General features: G+C 41.6%; 2 protein-coding genes across 4 annotated transcripts in view; one reads left to right on the forward strand and one right to left on the reverse strand.

Annotated features, from left to right (window-relative positions):
* The window catches only part of MGAT4A (alpha-1,3-mannosyl-glycoprotein 4-beta-N-acetylglucosaminyltransferase A), a 117,641-nt gene extending 108,265 nt beyond the window's left edge, over positions 1-9,376 (forward strand). For all 3 annotated transcript variants that reach the window (XM_082427342.1, XM_082427341.1, XM_082427343.1), the window contains exons 15-16: positions 3,135-3,247; positions 3,377-9,376. In XM_082427342.1, the coding sequence (XP_082283468.1) occupies positions 3,135-3,247; positions 3,377-3,403 (140 nt within the window). In that variant the 3' untranslated portion in view covers positions 3,404-9,376. The remainder of the gene's footprint in view (positions 1-3,134; positions 3,248-3,376) is intronic.
* A 603-nt stretch (positions 9,377-9,979) lies between these two features.
* On the reverse strand, positions 9,980-18,805 carry UNC50 (unc-50 inner nuclear membrane RNA binding protein). Its single transcript, XM_082427383.1, has 6 exons — positions 18,658-18,805; positions 17,307-17,590; positions 16,427-16,547; positions 12,455-12,594; positions 12,265-12,366; positions 9,980-10,324 (listed from the first exon to the last, which is right to left on the reverse strand). Exons 2-6 carry the CDS (start codon positions 17,584-17,586, stop codon positions 10,188-10,190), a joined length of 780 nt encoding a protein of 259 aa, XP_082283509.1. The 5' UTR covers positions 17,587-17,590; positions 18,658-18,805; the 3' UTR covers positions 9,980-10,187.
* Between the last annotated feature and the right edge of the window lie 45 nt (positions 18,806-18,850).

Here is an 18,850-nt window from a genome sequence, read left to right on the forward strand (position 1 = left end):
GAATTCCCTTCCTAACTCAATATTAAATAATACTTTTGTAGCATACATTCCCTACCCCAGTCCAGCGCCAAATAAGGACATACTTTTATGAAATAAGTATTAATTTTTTTTTTAATAAAAACATTACTTTGGCAGTTCATAAGTTGAATATTTCCTGTACAAATGAAAATGAACTTTCTCCAGTATGGTTTTTCAATTTGAATGTATCTTATCTTACTATGAGCCTAGTCAATATATTTTAAGACTCTAGAATTGGCACATAATTTAACGGTTAGCTAACGACAGCCCATGGGCCAAATGTGGCCCACTGCTTGTTTTCTAATAGCCTGTGAGTGAAGAATGTAGAAATTTTTTTCATTGTTTATTTTCATTGTTAAATGGTTGAAAAAATAAGAATAGTAATATATTGTGACATGTAAAAACTAGAAAATATTCAAATTTCAGTGTCCATGAATAGAGTTTCTTTTAACACAGCTGTGCTCATTTGTTTATTTGTTGTCTGTGTGCTTTTATGCTACAACAGCAGAGATAAGTGAGCAGTTGCAAAAGAGATGGCGGTGGTGCTCTCAGTGCTTTGAATTGCTGCTCAGTGCACTACAAATAGCTTTGATGCATTATAATTTGACAGTGTTTAAAGTGCCACACACATAACTCTACTGTGACATTTTTAAAAAAATTACCAGTGATTACCCTTCATGTCAAAACAGGAAAAGTGGACTTTGAATGTTGTGCTTTTTAACACAGTGGAATATGGGTTGTTTTACAAAATTAGATGGCAGGTTATGTGGTTATTATGCAGTGACACAAGAGCTGTGCTAGAGAGTACGTCACCACTACTAAGCACTCACAACAATATCCCCAACTCACAGGAAAGCAATGGTCAGAAAAATTAGAGGATTTAAAATATGATATCTCATCACTGAGAATTTCTTCACAAAAATAAAAGATTCAAATGACACTGTAACCAAAGTGAGTTTCAAACTGGCTCATGTGTTAGCCAAGCAAGAAAACCATTTACCAATGATGAGTTAATTAAATCATGTTTAACTACAGCAGATATGTGTGCCCAGAAAATAAACTCATTTCGGACCATTAGGCTTTCAGCAACAACTATTGCTTGAGGAGTTGGGGACTTTGGGAACAATATCAGTAGTCAAAAAGCAATGCAAATTATTTGAGCAGTTTTCCTTGGCTCTTGGTGAGTTGACAGATATTACTGATACTGCCTAGTTGTTATTTGGAGTCAATGCCAGGTTTGAAGTGACTGAAGGATTGGTCTCTGTGAATAGTCTGTAGAGAACAAGTACAGGCAAGAATGTTTTCAAACCAGTTGAGAAAACACAAAGTTCGTACAAACTGAAGTGGAATCTGCTAGGATGTTTTACAATGAATGGTGGTGAAAATATGTGTGGAGAAGAAGGCTTAGATGGACAGATTTACAAAGCTTGCAACAATGTAAGGTGTTTAAAGCCTATGGTTATGTTATTATTCATCGGCAGGTGCTTTACAGAGAGTATTTGAGTCTGTTGTGTATCATTAATTTATTGAACCAGTAGTGTCACCAGTGAACTTTACTTACTCTCATTGACTTCATCAACATCAGTTCTGTGAATTTTTGTCAGAAATAAGAACTGAATATCCTGACTTGCCCTGCCACACAGCAGTTCTGGGGCTTAGCAGCGATAAAATTTTATTGTGGTTTTTTTTTTTTTGGTTTTGTTTTGTTTTAGCTCTGAAATAAGATTGAAAATTTTCCAAGTGAGAACTGCCCTCAACCACTATTATCTCTTTGAGAATTAGTTTTTGCTTCAGACTTGATAATGTTTCTTAATGAATTCAACCTAAAAGTACAAGACAAAACAGTGCTTATGTGCAAAACTTGTATTGCATTCAGGTCACTTTGATGACTATTAACGTTATTTGAACTGCAAGTAATAATATCAAGCTAATTGAGGAGCTTCCCCCAACCTTTGATTGAAAGTGATTCATCTGCACTGTAATGATGAGGCAGATATCAAAGAGAAGAATCTAATAGAATTTTACGCAGATACCTTCCAAGTCATGGACATGCGCCATTAAAATCATGTGCTTGTGGATTAATAACAATATTTGCAGTATCTAGGCTGTGTGAAAGGAAGCATTCAAGATAAAATATATCAAATCTCATTATAGATCCACATTAACAGATGAACATTTGCAATCGATTTCGATGATAAGGAACACTAACTTTGAATACCAGTTAATTTAAGTATTATCCCCCCATAAGGAATTACATGCTCTTTAGTATTAGCAGGAAAAAAACAACTTAGTTATTACATTTTGAATTTCATCAATAAAAATTTTGTGAAAATTAGTTTTCTCTTTTTCTATACAAGTACCTGGATGATATTCTCAGATGCCCTCTTGACCCACAAATCCCCAAATATTTACTCTCTCTCCTTTTTAGGAAGTTTGCCTATCCCTGGCTTAGAGCATTGTGGCTCAGAACAAACCATTTTCCTGTCACCTTTTCAGTAGCATTTTTGTTTTTCTTGCTGTTTCCTCACAGCAAGAAAAATTGAGTACTGAGCATGTTATCTTCTATAGAACTTCTTGGTCCTTATCCTTACAGGAGAGCTTTTTGAGCTTATCATTTATAATGGAGTTTTATGTTGGAACTGCCTTGAGGAGGTATCACATTTTAATTCCGTCTAGATGTGACCTTGGAAACTGCTCAAGGCCAACCGTGTGTTAAAGCACTGAAATTTGTTACTATTGACTTAATCCTCAAAGTGGTCAGACTGAAAGATGGTACAGAGTATATTTTGTAAGGTTTGTAAGTCACATTTTGCTAAAAACTTGTGTGTTAGTTGATGTAAGAACAAATATATTTGGTTTTTTTAAATTTGCAATAAGAAAATGTATAGCTCTGCCTCTTTAAATAGGTTGCTTCTAATGTTTTTAAGCATATACTACTTCATGAAACGTTTAAAAGTTGAATAAAGGTAGAAAGAAGGAAAAAAATTCACCCATGCTCTTTGTGTAAAAACATCCACTAGAAATATTTTGGTGTTTTCCTTCCCTGCTTTAAGTCAGTGATAATTTATGTGTGCTTGTTTCAGTCTACCCAATGAGTGTTGATTTTTACTTTGAAGGGAAATTTGAGAATGGTGTTGCAGAAGGAATGGTGGATCCCAACCTAAACCCCATCTCAGCATTCCGACTTTCAGTTATTCAGAATTCTGCTGTTTGGGCCATTCTTAATGAGGTAAGACAATATATTAAATCAGTGAAACTGCTTAGATTCTACATTTTTTACAGCATTTGGATTTCATAATTAAGACCTTTTTGGAATTGAAAATTGCCATTTCATGCTGTTCACTATCTTGTATTTCAGATTCATATTAAAAAAGTCACAAACTGACTATCTCCTAAGAAACCAACACATTTTTTCCCTGTGAATTTGTTGATTAAAGATGGCTGAGCATGTACCTTTTTTTGGTAACTTGAATTCTACCTCTTGTGAAATCTACTGTAGATAAGATGATTGTCATTTCCACTTGGAAAATGAATCTTCCATGGATAATTGTATTCATTCGAACCTAAGCTGTCCTCCAGTTTTAACTTGACTCAGACATTTTACAGTTATGACAGCCTGTTAATATGACTTGTACTATTTTGGTATTATACTAATACATAAGAGTTGTACATATTGTTACATTCCTTAAAATTTGAGAAAAATTAATGTTAAATACATTTTATGAAGGGGGGTACTTTTGAAGTTCATTTATTTTACTATTATAGACCCTCTTTTATAGATTATCAGGGATTATATATATATATATATATATATATATATATATATATATATACACACACACACACACACACACACAAATATACATAAAATGCTACGGAGTTAATTTATTAGAAACACTTAAGAAGTACATATTTTTGTGCAGTAAATTTTTGAATCAATACTTTTTTTGAAAACCAGTTACCTTGTTTTAAGTTCTTTCTATATTTTTCTTTGGAAATGCAAACATTACAAGTTAATGCCATTTTTCAAATGCACTGCCATTTAAGAATGATTCTAGATTGATTTCCTAACTGAAGTACTTTTATAATCACAGTGATTCTGAACAAAATATTTTCAAAGGCATTTCTCATTCCTTAAAGCCAAGATTTTAAAGACCAATGTCCTTCTTGAGGGTTATTTTACTATACTATGTATGGTGTATAGCCACAAAAAAATCAGTCTGATAAATTTTAATGTGCAGGGGTGATGCATTTCAACCCAAATTATCATAGACTGAAGTCATTACATTTCCTTTGATATGTAAAATGACACACTCTTCTCTTTTAATCTTTGTCTTTAATCCATGAATTAGAGGCATTTTCTCTTTCCATGATGCTTTTATATCTGCACTCACTCCGTGAGTTCTGACAAAATGTTTTCTAGGTAATGCTATTGTATGAGTCACAATTGGTTGAATTTTAAAGAAAAACAAAATTGTAATGTTGGTTTTTTGGTGAAAGGTATTGTAACAGTTGTATGTTTTTCCAAAATAATTTATTCTACTGCATTATGAACTTGTAAGTAAATTCACATCTGAAGAGTCTTTATTGCTCTTAAACATGCAATTCCAAATGATATCACTACTACAAACAAAACTATTATCAGCCTTAGCAATCGGTGATCTTCACAAAAGTCTTTTACTTTTACAGAATTATGAATTATCAACATCAGTTCCCAACCAGCCTGGTGTCCTCAGGTGGGTTGCAGGCGGTTACAGGTGTGCAGAGCTTGAATCTCCTGAGCTTTCAGAGTAGCCAGTGGCTGAGGCCTCTGGCAGCTGGAGGTTCTAGCTGGTTGCCTTTAGCCTGGAGGAGCGTCACCTGGTTACCCAGCAGGCTGAACAAGCAGCTTCCAGACAGCCTCGTTTGCTGTGCAGGGTTATGCAGTGAAAAAGGTTGGGAAACACTGATAGGGTACAATTATTTCCATTACTCCATATTTGAATAATTCTTAGTTACTTTTCTTGATTAAAAAGTTACACGTTGCCAACAATGATTTCTTTATGTCCGAGTCCAGTTAAAAATTTTTCTTGAGGTTTTTAGATTTTACTTTTTATTTTCTTTAATTTACGTTTTATTTCCTTCTCAAATCTCCTTGGCCCAGCGCCTAACGGGGAAATGTCACTGCAAAAGCATAAACCTTTCATTACAAAATTGTGGCACCAGCTTCACATACTAAATTACTGCTGTAACAAATAAGTATCAGGAGGTAAAAATCTGGAGGAATCCCCTTGTTTCCCTGCTTCCCAAGTAGCTAACTCTGATTTGAGGAAGAAAGGCCAAGCTCTGAGAGTCTAGGGAGGTGACAGTAATTGCAGCTCCTGGCCATTTGTTGGGGTGTCTCAGTCTTGAGACTGAGCCTTACCCAGCCAGCTTTGTCTCCTGTTTTTGTGCTCAGTCTCCCCTCCCAGGCTTAGCTCATCCCTCCTGTTCCTGAGACTTTCAGCCAAATCTTATCCATCTTTCAAGGACTCTCCTGTGCACTCCTTCCTCCCCATGGATTTGTTACCAGTGCCTCGCTGAGTCCAGAACAGTGCCTGACACGTGGCAGGTGCCCAGGCAGCGTCTGGGGAAGGGGACCAACTGTTCCAGCCCACACTCCTGTTTCTTTTTCTTAACTCTCTTTACCTACTGTCCTTGCCACACACTCACACACACACTCAGCTGTCTAGTTTGTTTGTGGCGAGTGTGTGTGCACATACACGTAATCACTCTGGCCAAATGTCAAGCTCCTGCAGGCAAGCCTGTAAGTCATGCTTCCTAGCTTCCTCTGCTGCACAGGTGCTCACGGACCCTCGTGTCACCTGTGCTCTCCTTTTCCCCAGTTTCCACTAGACAATTAGAAGCAGCCAGGCTTGCCTCAAGCAAGTGATTATAGTGGTTGTCCTTACGAGTCATGTTAGGGACTAAAGTATTGGGACAGAAGATGAGGGGACCTGGAACAAGAGAAAAGTACATACTTGACCTTGAGTGGACACTGAACCACTTTTACCCAGAGTGAGTGGGGAAAAGTACAAATGGCGCGACTAATTTTATTTTTAATGTATGTATATATACGGCATGATGCCTCTGGAGCTGCACTGTCCTCTACAGTAGCTACTGGACACAGGGTGGCTATTTAAGTTTAAATTAATATAACATTCAGCTCCTCAGTCACACTAGCTCCCTATGGCTAGTGGCCACTGGGTTAAACAGCACAGATATAGAACATCTCCATCATCACAGAAAATTCTGCAGCACAGCACTGTGTCAAGAGTGCTAATACGAACATTGTAGAATCCAGAATAATGAATTCCCATCATGAGGCTAAAAGCAGACATGCAGAATATATCGTAGTGCAAATGATGATTATTTCGGGTGAGAAGGTTGAGGACCTACTTCCAGGATTCTAAGATCCAGTTCCTAAGTTCTTTAAGTCTCATGCATCCTTTACAGCATTCACTGTCCCTACTATGTAGTCCCAAGAGAGTGACAACTTGAGGATGAGGTTCCAAAGCATGTGTGATTGACAAGCTTTGGAAAATGTGAATGCACATGGATTTAGCACACAGCCTCTAGACATGTATGTGAAGGTTAATTCAGCTGTTGGAGATGTCTTTGAACAAGCTTTTTAAGTCAGTTGCATTAGTAAATAATTAGAAGGTGTTATTTTAAAAACTTCAGCAACGCTATGGAGGCTTCTTTTAAATATGTCATAATAATGAAAAAAGTTGTCTTCCAGCAGTGCTGCCCTCAAAGACAAGTGTGGTTATATGGAAACAGCATGTTTGGAGAGATTGCTCTAATTAATAGCAGTGAATGTTTGTAGCAGCCAGAATTCCATGGATGACCTCCCCCTGCCCCCCAATGACTTTGTATATCCTCACCCTTTGAGTATGTGTGGAACCTGTGAGTATGATCTGTAATTATGTTGTACAGCAAAAAGGAGATTATCTGGGGACAGCTAATCAGGTGAGCCCTTTAAAAGCAGAGTTTTCTCAGGCTGTCAGCAGAAGTCAGATTCAAAGCAGGACTTGCGGCACCATGGCTGGTTTAAGATGGAGGTGGCCACATGAGAAGGAATGCAGATGGTCTTAAGGAGCTGAGAGGCCCCAGCTGACAGCCAAGAGAATGGAAACTGCAGTCCTGCAGCCACAGGAACTGAACTCAGCCACCAACCGGAAGGAGTGTGCAGGTGGACTCTCCTCCAGCAGCTAAGAGCTCAGCCCCACCAACACCGGATTCCAGCCATGTGAATCTCTAAGCAGAGAGCTCAGTCCCGCCTGCCTGGACTTCTGGCCTACAGAGCTGTGAGATAATAAATGGGTGTTGTTTTACGCTTTTAAATTTGCCGTGATTTTATGCAGCAATAGAAAATGAATACGGTATTTAAAAGAGGTGAAGCGGAGAAGGCTTCCTGCTTGATTCCCTCTGGTATGTTGGGTATTTCTTGATAAACTTATGAATAAAGTCTTGCACTAGCAGATCATATACACAGGCCTCATCTGGGATCCTCTCCCAGAGACCTCAGTTAATCCTCTTTGGAAGGTTGTTGGCAAAAACTTGCAGCACCTTTGTAGCGTTTCATGGAGGAACCGCTAGCATGAGATTGCAGGAGCGGGATCCAGTAAGGAATCTTTTTCCTGGAATAGGTGTCACTTTATGTTGATTTAGGCTGCTCTGAGCCTGTCAGTTATTTAAGAATGAGGCACAGTGGTATTTTAAGTAAGATATTAAGAGAAAAAAAAAATTGATGCCTTTATGTAGAGACCAAATAATCTACTCTGTATTGAAGGACTTTTTTTTTAACCAAAATTTATAGTCTAAGCACAGATCAAATCCTATACGTGCTGACCAAATTTTAGTACTTAGGGAATACTTTTCAAAATAATTCTCTGCTTCCAAGCCATTAATTGCTAATGAAGTTTAATTTTGGTTTGTCCATTACTTTTTGTGCTTCTTTTACTATACTGCTATAGCCTTGATATAAGAAAAGTTGAGCTAAAAGAAAGAAAATGAGAGGCTAACATTATCGAAAGGTCAGAAATTTGAGTCATAATCATATCTGAGGTCCTAAGGGAACTTTGACATCTGATCTCTTTAAAGAAAAGGAAACTTTTCAAAGCTATGTAGCAGTGTTTATAGTGTATGAAATTTAGTTTGATAGTTGTAAATTATTAATTATTAATCTTAACAGATATATGCCATGATAACTAACATGCTTACTTTATTTCTTCAATGCATGTGAACCTACAGTGCTGAAGAGCCCACTACTACAGTATTACTAAAAAAAAAAAAAAACAAAGGATTTGTTTATATATATACATATATATACCCATATCATCAATGCTTATATAGAAACTCTTCTTACCTGAAACACGTGCTTCACCTGTTTGGGCACTAGCTAGAGCATTTCCAGAGGAACAAACAAGAAAGAGCTGGCACTCCAGTTATGTGTGAGTTGAGAATTTAGATGTCGTGAACTGAACGTTGAATGGGAAACACTTTGTGCGGAAAAACGTTAGGAACAGTGGTGCTAAAATTGTTCTAAACTAAGGATTGTCTGTTGTGGGGAACATTCAATACTCTTGGACACTAGGGAAGCTGTTTAATATATCACTTGCTCCTAGTGGCTTCATGGTATTAGTAATTAGCAAATTGCCCTGGAATCAAAGGTTTGGTACTTTAGTTTGATTAGCATTCCATTACTTATTTGAAATGCTCAGTGTTGGCTGAAATTGGGTGAAAATACCTTTTGAAGACATAGTCTCTGAGCCTTAAAAATGGTGGATATCGACAGTACTGTCAGATGCACTGCCAGCAGAGCTGATACTTCTCATTTCAGTGCAGACAGTCACGCTTTCTAAGACGGATTTAGAAATCAGCTGATTAAACTGTAACAGTTGTTTCATTTATGGAATGAAAAACTGAAGCGTTTCTCCTTGAGAACAAACTTTGTTTGGAAAGGTTGTCTTTGTAATTGGGGTGTTTCTGGAAGCACCCCTGGGAGAAGCTGCCTGAGGAACTGCTTTTCCAGGTTGTACCAGATGTTTTTTTCTCCGTAAATGTATTGTACATATTTTCCTTACAATGTCTCCATTGGTTGAATGGGTAATCTCTGTAGTAATATTTTAGGTACTTGTTGGATTTTTAAAGGCAGATTATTTATTTTCAAATTTGCTGCTATAACTGAAAGCCTGATAACTAGTCCTGTTGACTGTGCCTTTCATCACTGTTTCTCTGTGCCACAACCGTTCATGTGTATTTGAGATAAAGAAGTTTAAAAAGCCATGTTGAATTCAAGACTCCTTCTAATAAAAGTAAAACAGGTAAAACTTTATGAGTACTAAGCTTTTTTTATTATTAGTTTTGCTTAACACTGATATAATAATAGTTTACTGGTACTGTTTTCAGTTAGAAAACGTGGATTTGATATGTGGGTTTTGGAAAGTCTTCTAAGAAAGAAAAGCAGCCTGGTGTCAAGACCGTGATTATCAGTGTCATGCAGGTGTTCACTCAGACCTTGCATATGCTACTGTACAGTCCCCGGAGTAAGAGTAGCCTCCAGGGACCTCTTTGATCTACTGTATTTTGTTTGTTTGTTGGGTAGTTTTTTTTTTTTTTTTTGCATGAACAATGGCTGTTAATGATATTTAGAGCCTGTAGTACAGTGATTCCTATTTGAATTACAAGTAGAGGCTTTTGAAGGTTACACTAGGATCCTGTGGCTTATATAAAAGTTTAAAATGCAGCCCATTAGAAATGGGGCTGGACTTTGTACCTTGTCAGTAACAGTGGGGGAGGGGAGAAGGGGAAACATTATTACCATGTTCTCCAAATGGATACTTTCAAAAATAATTCATATTAAAAAGTTTTACCTTTCTCTCTTCCGCATGCCCTTAGTACTTTGCATATATTCTCTGTGCAGAATAAAATACATGCCTTAGTTTAAAAAATATTTATTATAGAAATGTACATTTAATTAGTTTTAAGGAAGGTACTAGATAACAGTGTTAGCATATATATTTCTTCAAATTTGCAAACTTTACACCTTTGAGATATCTACAATGATAGTTTATTTACAAGTTTCACAAGAAATCACCACCTCACCAATACTGCTGACGCACCTAAGATGTAAGAGGCTCCCGGTTTCACTTCACTCTGTACTTGTAGAAGGAGCACAGCGTGCGGGTGAAGTTCCAGCCCAGCGCTAGCGACAGTCCATAGAGCAGGATGAGAGGTGCAAACGGGTAAAGAAGAATCACTGTGTTTTTCAGAAACGGCAGCGCTGGAAAAGGAGCAAACCCACATGCATTGGTGGGTAAAGTAAAGGACTAGTAAACGAGCGTTCTGGAAGACGGCTTCCCCCACAGCACGAGGGGCCGAGCAGGCACACATACTGTGAATCTTACTGAAGCATCTTACTGACAATGCTATACTGCAGCCAGAGCAATATTACTACTCCTCTGTGTTATTTCCTTCTCATTCATGGCTGTGAAGAAACCGAGCAGAGGTTTCTCAGCACAGAGGATGAATGAGAAGCAAATCCAGGACTGAGGTTAAGAGTGAGGGTCAAACATCACCAATATTAATGGACGCAGTGGTGAATTTAAACCTGTAATGCTTCAGAAGCCTCCCATTCTAACGTACCAACAGAGATGGATGATGGATGGATGATGTTATAGGAAAAAAACCAACTTTCAGCTATTTGCGATTTCCCAACGGGGGAAAGCATTACACGTCCACTTTGAGAAGGTGAGATCTCAACTAGTATCCCAGACTTTAGGAAAGAACTGAAACTCTCACATATAAAATCCATCCTCAGATATCCATGCTTGTTTCTTGCTCATGGCTTGGTTAGTGGGTCCCTACGCCATGCATTCTAACCTAAATATTTCTCATACAAGTAGTCCTCAAACTGAAACTGAGCTGTGCTCGAAGAATCTTCTAAATCGTAGGGAGTTACCAGGAGAGTGATCCAGAATCCACTTCAAGCAACCATAACGTGGCAGTGTGCTAATGACATTTTAAAACTTTCTCAAAATGTGAAAATTCATTAGAAGCCTAAATATAACATGTCACAAACATCTCCCCTGAGCTAGAGAAAAGACTCTCAATGCCCCAAACAAGGTATTACAATTTGGGTGGCAGGGGGGTTGCAGTGGTTCCTGGCAAAGCCAAGGGGGCAAGCATGGGAGGCTCTCACCATAGGAGCCAGTCACATGTGAGTACAAGTGGCTTGTATTTACGGTAAGAGCCTAATCATCTAGAGTGACAAGAAAGGAAGGGCTAAGAATATAATGCTAACAAATCATAAGTAAGGTCTCTAGATTTAATCTAACTCTATTGAATAGCGATCGTTTCTTAACATACATGAAGAAGAATGTAAATATGGTTCTCATTCATACTATGAGAAATGAATCGATAGCAGGACTTAGCAGTGAATTCACAAACACCCTGAGCTCAGCAGGAGCTGGGCCCGATCTTCTGTGATCATCTGCAGAACCTCTCATCCCTAAGCTTCTCCAGTCCAGCAGGTGGCCTGGCACCTGGCCTTAGGCCCAGACTGTTGAGCAGGCACTCCTGCTGTTGACGCGTAACCACCTCTGCACCCCTGGGCCCTCCGCTGCTCCTGAGCCCCCCAGTCTCCCTGTGACGGGTGAACTTCGTGTGCTGTGTCTCGGGTCCAGGATATGAATTGTGAGCAGGGTTCATCTATTTTAAACACAGATGTTTACAAAATAAAGAGTATTTCAAACCCCCCAGCCCACAATCATAAAACAGAAAATGAGGCAAAGGTTTTAAACATGCCCACACATCGGACCCAGCCCTTTCCTCACTCTGACTGCCGGTAACCTAGAACCCAAAAGCCTGGGAGAAAAGGAAGAGGAAACCGATCGTGGGTTTCCTGCCAGTAATTTGGACAGCATCAATATGGTTTAACATGGTTCCTTGAAATTATAAAATTTGTTATATACCAGCTGTGCCACCTGCTAGCTGCGTGACCGTGGGTAAGTTACTTAATCTCTCTGCGCCTGTTTCCTCATTTGAAAAATGGGGATAAGTAAAGCTGTACCATGTATCTGTAAAGATTAAACGGGAGAATTCCTATAAAACACCTGGGACAGTGCCTGTAAGAGCTCCATGAAAGTAAGCTAATTGTATTATTGTTACAACTTCTCCCCTCCCTGCTGTGTTGTCAATCAACCAAAAAAAGCAATTACTTACCACTGTATCCTAGGAAAGTTACGTAGATGTAGTAGCCAACTGCAACCAACCATAAGGTATTTCCAACTAAATATCCAATAAATGTGTCTGTTAGGATGACATCTGCGGAAGAGACGCATACAATGAATCTCTTTTCAGTGGGTACAATGAAGACTTTTTGATAATATATTGAGAAGTAACTGCTACTTACGGTTGATGAAAAAAAGCTGGATAAAATGCAGAATGACGAGGAGAGGGTAAAAAGCGTTCAGATGCACATCAAACGCATAGCCCCACTCCACATCATGGTCTCTGCTCTGCCGTTTCACTAAATACTTGTTAGAGATAAACCTGAAGAGAAAAGTTAACATTTATTTCATAGTACAATAAAATTAATTATGAGTATTTACCGACTACTTTCTATGTCCCAAGCTTTATTCCAGACATTTGGAGATACAGCGGTAAACAAAACAAATTTCTGCCTTCAATCTCGTGGGAGTAGTCTGACAACAATACAAATAGCTGTCAGATGGTCCTATAGAGAAAAACAGAGCAGTACAGAAAGACAGAATACAAAGTTGAAATGTTACATATGATGATGGTCATAAGAGAGCGACATCTGGGTAAAGTCCCAAGGGCAGTGATGGGAAGAATCCCCCAGGGCAGAGCATTCCAGGCAGAGGGGAGTCCAAGCACAGAGATGGGGGTGGGTACAGGGAGGTGGCAGAGGGGCCCGCAGGCTTGAGGAATGGGGGAGGGGCGCAGAGTGCCTGGGACAAGTGAGAAGATACGCAGGAAATGGAATCCGAAAACAAACGGGAGCTGGATCTTATAGAGCCTGTGGCCACTGTCAGACCTTTGGGCTTTTACTCTTGGTGGAATAAGAAGTCACTGTGGAGTTCCCAGAACGTCTGACTTACTGTACTGACCGGGTTACTCTGGCTGCCGGCCTGAGAACAGACTCTGGGGACAAGAGTGGAAGCAGAGAGGCAGATGGGAGGCTGCTGCGAGCAGGAGATGAACAGGGTGGCAGCAGCGGAGGTGCTGACATGGGGATATATTACCGCTGGAAGGCAGAGCCAACAGGACTAGAGGTACTAGACTAGTGCTAGACTTGAGTGCTAGGGTACAAAAAAAAAAGATCAGTCAAGAACGACCGAGAGATTCTGGCCTTAAACAAATGGAAGACTGAGGTGTGAGGTGCGGATGCCTGTCAGTCTGGAGTAAGAAGTATAGAAGGTCTAGAGTTTATTAGAGGAGAGGTCCAAACTGCAGATATAAACTCATCAGTGTGTAGATGATATTAAAAGCCACGAACCCAAATGCGATCACCCAAAGAGTAAACGCAGAAAACAGGTCCAAGGCCTAGGACCTGGGTCTCCCCCGTGGAAAGGTCAGGGAGTCAGGAGGAACCAGTAAAGAGAGAGGGGCCAATGGTGTCTCCAGCCACAGGAACAATCACTCAGCTGCTGTCTCTGTTCCACAGCGTGGCCTAATCGTTCCGTTAAATGACGAACGAATGAGAAGACAGACATCAGGTAACAGAAAGATTGTCAAAGGAAAAGAACAAAAAAGATCATTATAAACATAGCTGTGGAAATTCAATGGACTCTTCCACATGTGATTTCATTTTGAGGATACCGTTAAGAAAACGCTATGCCTAGTGGAAATAAAAATAGAAAAAAGAAAGAAACAAGAGGGAGAAGGTGTTACAGTACTAATAAACGAACGAGCAGACAGACATCCAGGTAACAGAAAGATTGTCAAAGGAAAAGAACAAAAAAGATCATTGTATTATAAACACAGCTGTGGAAATTCAATGGACTCTTCCACATGTGATTTCATTTTGAGGATACCGTTAAGAAAATGCTATGCCTAGGGGAAATAAAAATAGAAAAAAGAAAGAAACGAGAGAGAAGGTGTTACAGTACTAATAAAGCAGTCCCGTACTCAGTTATCTGAAAGTGGCAAGACAATCGTGCTCTGATCGGGCAAACGAGCTCACCAGAACACCTTCCACTTGAGCCGAGAACCTGTGCCATTAAAACGAATGGAATCAGCATCTAGCCCACTACCCAAGTTCCCACTCTGGGGTCCTGCTGCTGCCCCTACCCCTCTGCTTAGCCCCTGAATGGCTGCTTTCCAGGCTTCTGGCCTCCTTCCGAGTCTCACCTCTAGAACATGGACACGCCTTCTGAGAGCGCTCAAAGACAGCTGCAGTGCTCCCCTCCCACCTCCGTATTAATAATGCCAGTCATGTCTTCATCTTGGCCAGACTGTTGCAGCTTCCTAGTTACCTACCCCAGTGGCCAATGAACCTTCACTTCATTATCAACAAGCCTCCTGAACTCAACATGTCCAACATGGAATGCTTCACTTGCACCGGCCACTGACTCCTAAGCCCAAAACTCCCAGGCCATCCCAGAGGCCCCGGGTCCTCCTCTTCCCTACCCTCATCTATTTCTGTGACACCGCACTAGTCCGGGCCTCCTCTGCTCCAGTGCAGACCCCACGACTGTATCCAGCCTAGCCACTCTCTCCAGCTCCTTCGTCTCCACTACCATAGACAGGATTTTTCCTGAAGTGTGAATTTGATCGTATTTCTTACTTCAAAGCCTCCAAGCTCCCCACCGCTCCCCCTCCCTCCTACTCCCACATGCAGCCTATGAGCTGAAGTCCAGTTCTTTTCTCTAAATTGCATTTAGGGCCAATTTCTCTATTCCCATCTCCTCCCCAGCCACCCAGTGCCCCCTGTGCTCCCATACCTGGCACACTGTTCCACACCTCTCTGCCTTCACACTTGGTGCCAGGAATCAGCTACCCCATCTGCCCAAATACCTCCTCATGCTGGCTTCTGTGGCGCCCCTGGCGTGACTGGAATCACGCATTTCTATTTCTAGTTCCTCACACAATTCACAGCGCAATGTAGGTTCTCAAAAATATACTGAGTCCTTCTCCAATGAACTCAAACTATGATACAGACTCACACTAAAGGTACTAAACTCCCGGCTTCTGCGACCCTCCAGATCGCAGAATCGCAATGCATTCAAGGCAGAATGCCGGCTACAAACTATTTGTTTGAAAGCCTTATTTATTGAAATTTTTTCGCCTAGCATGTTTCCCTTGGATATCTTGATAATGAACACGTGACTTACATTGGTTAGCGGTATTCTTTTTAGGCCAGATTTTAGAATCTTAGGTTAATGATGCATTCCATTTTCCGACTACCTAGCACATACAAGACCTGTACTGGACTAGTCAGAAATTACAAAGCAAAATAACAGGTTGGTATCATCAGAGGTTAGCGTCTCAGAATCTTGCTTAAAATGTTAACAGCTACCATTTATTGAGCACAGACTATATGCCAAGTGCTTTTCATACCACAATCTTTTCAAATACCTCATAAATAATCAACTCCATCTTCCAAAAGAGAAGACTGGAGCTAAGAAGTACACAGTAAATGACTGAGCTGGCATTTGAACCCAGGTCTCTCTGTGACTCAGGTTCCAGTGTTTTCTCTGACATACAATGACCACCACCTCCGGCCCCCTGCTGAGCTCACCCACACATCCACCCCTTCTGCCAACCCCACAGGAGCACTGATCAGGGAGAAGGCTGAAAAACCAAACACCAGATTTATACTCAGTACACTACTGTTGGTACAGCAAACCCAGACAAAGTCAGACTGAGAACCCAGTCAATAAAACCCACGTGTGTGGCTCAGAAGACAGACACCAAAATTTTAACCAAAACAATCTTTTTTCAGGTGTACTTCATTTCATGTCAAAGATGCAAAGTAAGATTCCATAATATAATCGTCTACATCTTATACCTCTAGAAGTGACCCACTGGCAAAGGCAGCAGAATATTGTGCCATCATCCAGACAGCTTAAGCAGAATTGGCTAACTGCATAATATTTTTGCAAAATCAAAATTTTTGTTAATACGACACAATCATTACTTCAATTCACTTATTTGCTGCGCTTTGACAAAGCAGACCATCCCCTTAGAGTATTTTCTGATGTAGGTACTGACACAGGAGGACAAGGTATAATAATCCTGGCAGCCAAAATTGATGCTTTCAGTTCGTCTATCTTGTTTCAATTTCCATCAGCTACTCTCTGAAGCAAGCAAATGGAGGCTCTACAGCAGCATCTGAAGAACCAAAGTTAACAGTACTTACCACATTAAGGTTGATATGAGAAGACCGACGCCTACACAGTCTATGAGTACAACCCAAAGGAGTAGCTTTATCGTCTCAAAAAATCCCATGTCCAGCACAAAGCCAAATCCTATAGTGGACACTGAAAGAAAGATTTACAAGATGTATTCAGGCACTCTGCTAGATTCTAGGGGTACAGGGCATGGTCTCTGCCTTTCAGATGCCCACTCTAGTGTGGGAGACAGGTATGTAAACCCCAAAGGTATGTCAGATGTAACTGATTAAGAAATGCAGATCACCTTGGAACACAGAACTACCACTGAGATATCTGAAGTTTACTGAGGAGGCCCCCATCTGTCTGTGGTTCACCAGGGTAGCCCCAGCATTCAGAACACAAGCAGCACTCACATATCTTTAAGTCTAGTTAAAGGTGAAAAATAATCCAACACCCTAAAGACGGCTCAGACCCTTTCACTGCACTACTGGAGAACTAAAAGCAGTTTCTCAAGTTCACATTGGTACTTTCAGAACTCTCATTCTGGATTGGCCTGATGGTGAAATGCAATTTCCAACCTCGGTAGTCCTTTTTCACAGTAAGTTTGCATTTGGGTATCAATTTATTTATCATGGTAGTTAAAAGACATGGAGTGACTCTGTCCTCTGCTTTTGAAAGTTCTGAGGAAACAGTTGACTCTGGCACCTGCTTGGGACTTTTAAAATCAGGAAGAATACCACCTTCTTTCCTGTGAGGAGATTTCTGAGGCTTCAGAGAGGAAGAAAACAGCTTCAGAGATCCCCAAATTGTGACCCACAACATGCTGATAACAAAAGATTCTCCAAATGACAAGCCCAACCTGAAATGCTCACTTATTCTTCAACTCTCCTGCAGACAGACACTTACCACAGAGCCAGAGACTTAACAGGACCAAGAAAGCAGGGTCATCTCTGGCCCACTGATCCTTTGTCTGCTTCCGGTAATGAAAGTTTCTATAAACTCTCTGTGGGGAAGTGAACAGGTAGAGCATCTGCCAGGCAGCAAACTCAAAGTCCATCTGCCGGAAACGAAAAAGCCTCCTCAGGTATTTGTAGCGTTTTGCTCCAGCTGTGTGTCTGGCCGCATCCCTGGAACTCAATACCCCGTTCCCCTGCACTGGGGAATTCACTGAAGTACTCGGTAACATCTTTCTAGATGGAAAAAAAAAAAAATTCTATTACAAGTCATCTGAAGAAACTGTCAGCTACTAGCACCCCTCTTGTGAGTTACGAGAGAAGTCACCTTACATTTCGGCTCCAATCCCTGCGTAGAGGCAGGGCTCAAAAGCGAGTGGAGTTGGTTCTGAGGCTGCAGAAATGATCACTGCACTTCAGGCAAGGGCTACCCCACGCCCTTCTGAACCTTCATAATAACACTTTCATAGGGTCCACATTTTCCCCACACTTCACTTCCCTCAATCCTCAGCTTCCCCCTTCCCCCCTACTCCCCGGCAGGGGCAGTGATACTGATGGAGCCAAAATTTGCACTCAGGCAGTCTGGCTCAAAATTCCACTTGTCATGTGGGCTCTCGACCATCAAGACTTTAAGAGAAAGCCTTTGCTGAAGCCAAACAGAAACGACGTTCCCGACGAGGTAAAATAAATGGCCTATCTCACAGGTCCATCAGCGCATGACCAGCAAGCAACTCGTTCATGACTATGTGATGTAAAAGCAAAGCAGAACTCAAATGCATAGTGTTTTACTTCCTAACTAGTTCAGCAGGGGAACAACAGCGTGGGAGTTCCGGTCCAACCAGTCTGAAGCCAGGGGAGCGCCGGTCACCGTCCGGCCCCCACGCCCCGCCCCGGCAGCCCAGTGTCTGGCTCCACTCCCCAGGCCTCCTCCGGGACGCTGGCGGCGCTTCCCGGGCGCTATGGCTCCCCGCCGGCCCGGGGCCTCGGGTAGGGCGGCCAGATTTAGCATAAAAACACAGGACGTCCAGTTACAACTGAATCTCAGATACAAGAGTAATTTTTAATATCAGCAGGTTCGAAACACTGCGTGGGAAATACGCATACGAAAACATTCTTCGCTGGTATCTGAAATTCAACTGTAACCAGCCCCCCTGAATGTGTCTGGCAGCCCCGCCGCAGGCCGAGCAGCCGAACCCGGGCGCGGTCACTCCAGGGCCGGGTGACGTGGGGCCGCGAGTTGCCGGAGGAAACGGCCCCCGGGCGAGCCCGAGTCACGCGCAGATAGGGCGGTCGGCAGGCCTCACCTGGAGCCCCGCGGCGGCCTCCACCGGCTCCAAACTGACCCGCCACCGCCGCACAGCAGCCGAACCCAGCTGCCGCGGGGCCAACTTCTCTCCCAGCAACGTCGCTGGCGCTGGGGGCGCGGCGCGGCGCGGTGCGTCACGTGACCCACTTCCGCCGCGCGCGCGGCCTCCCGGGCCCCCTTGGTCGGCCGCG

Source organism: Balaenoptera physalus, assembly GCF_965194825.1.
Source record: "Balaenoptera physalus genome assembly, chromosome: 15".
NCBI classification, from domain to species: Eukaryota; Metazoa; Chordata; class Mammalia; order Artiodactyla; family Balaenopteridae; genus Balaenoptera; species Balaenoptera physalus.

Bases quoted from the DNA above. Each gene is read 5' to 3' on its own strand.
- UNC50 (XM_082427383.1), bottom strand. From the start codon at position 17,586: ATGTTACCGAGTACTTCAGTGAATTCCCCAGTGCAGGGGAACGGGGTA. The intron at 12,595-16,426 runs GTAAGTACTGTT...TTTTCTCTTCAG, and splicing joins CTCATATCAACCTTAATGTG to GTTTATCTCTAACAAGTATT. The intron at 12,367-12,454 runs GTAAGTAGCAGT...TCTCTTCCGCAG, and splicing joins CCAGCTTTTTTTCATCAACC to ATGTCATCCTAACAGACACA.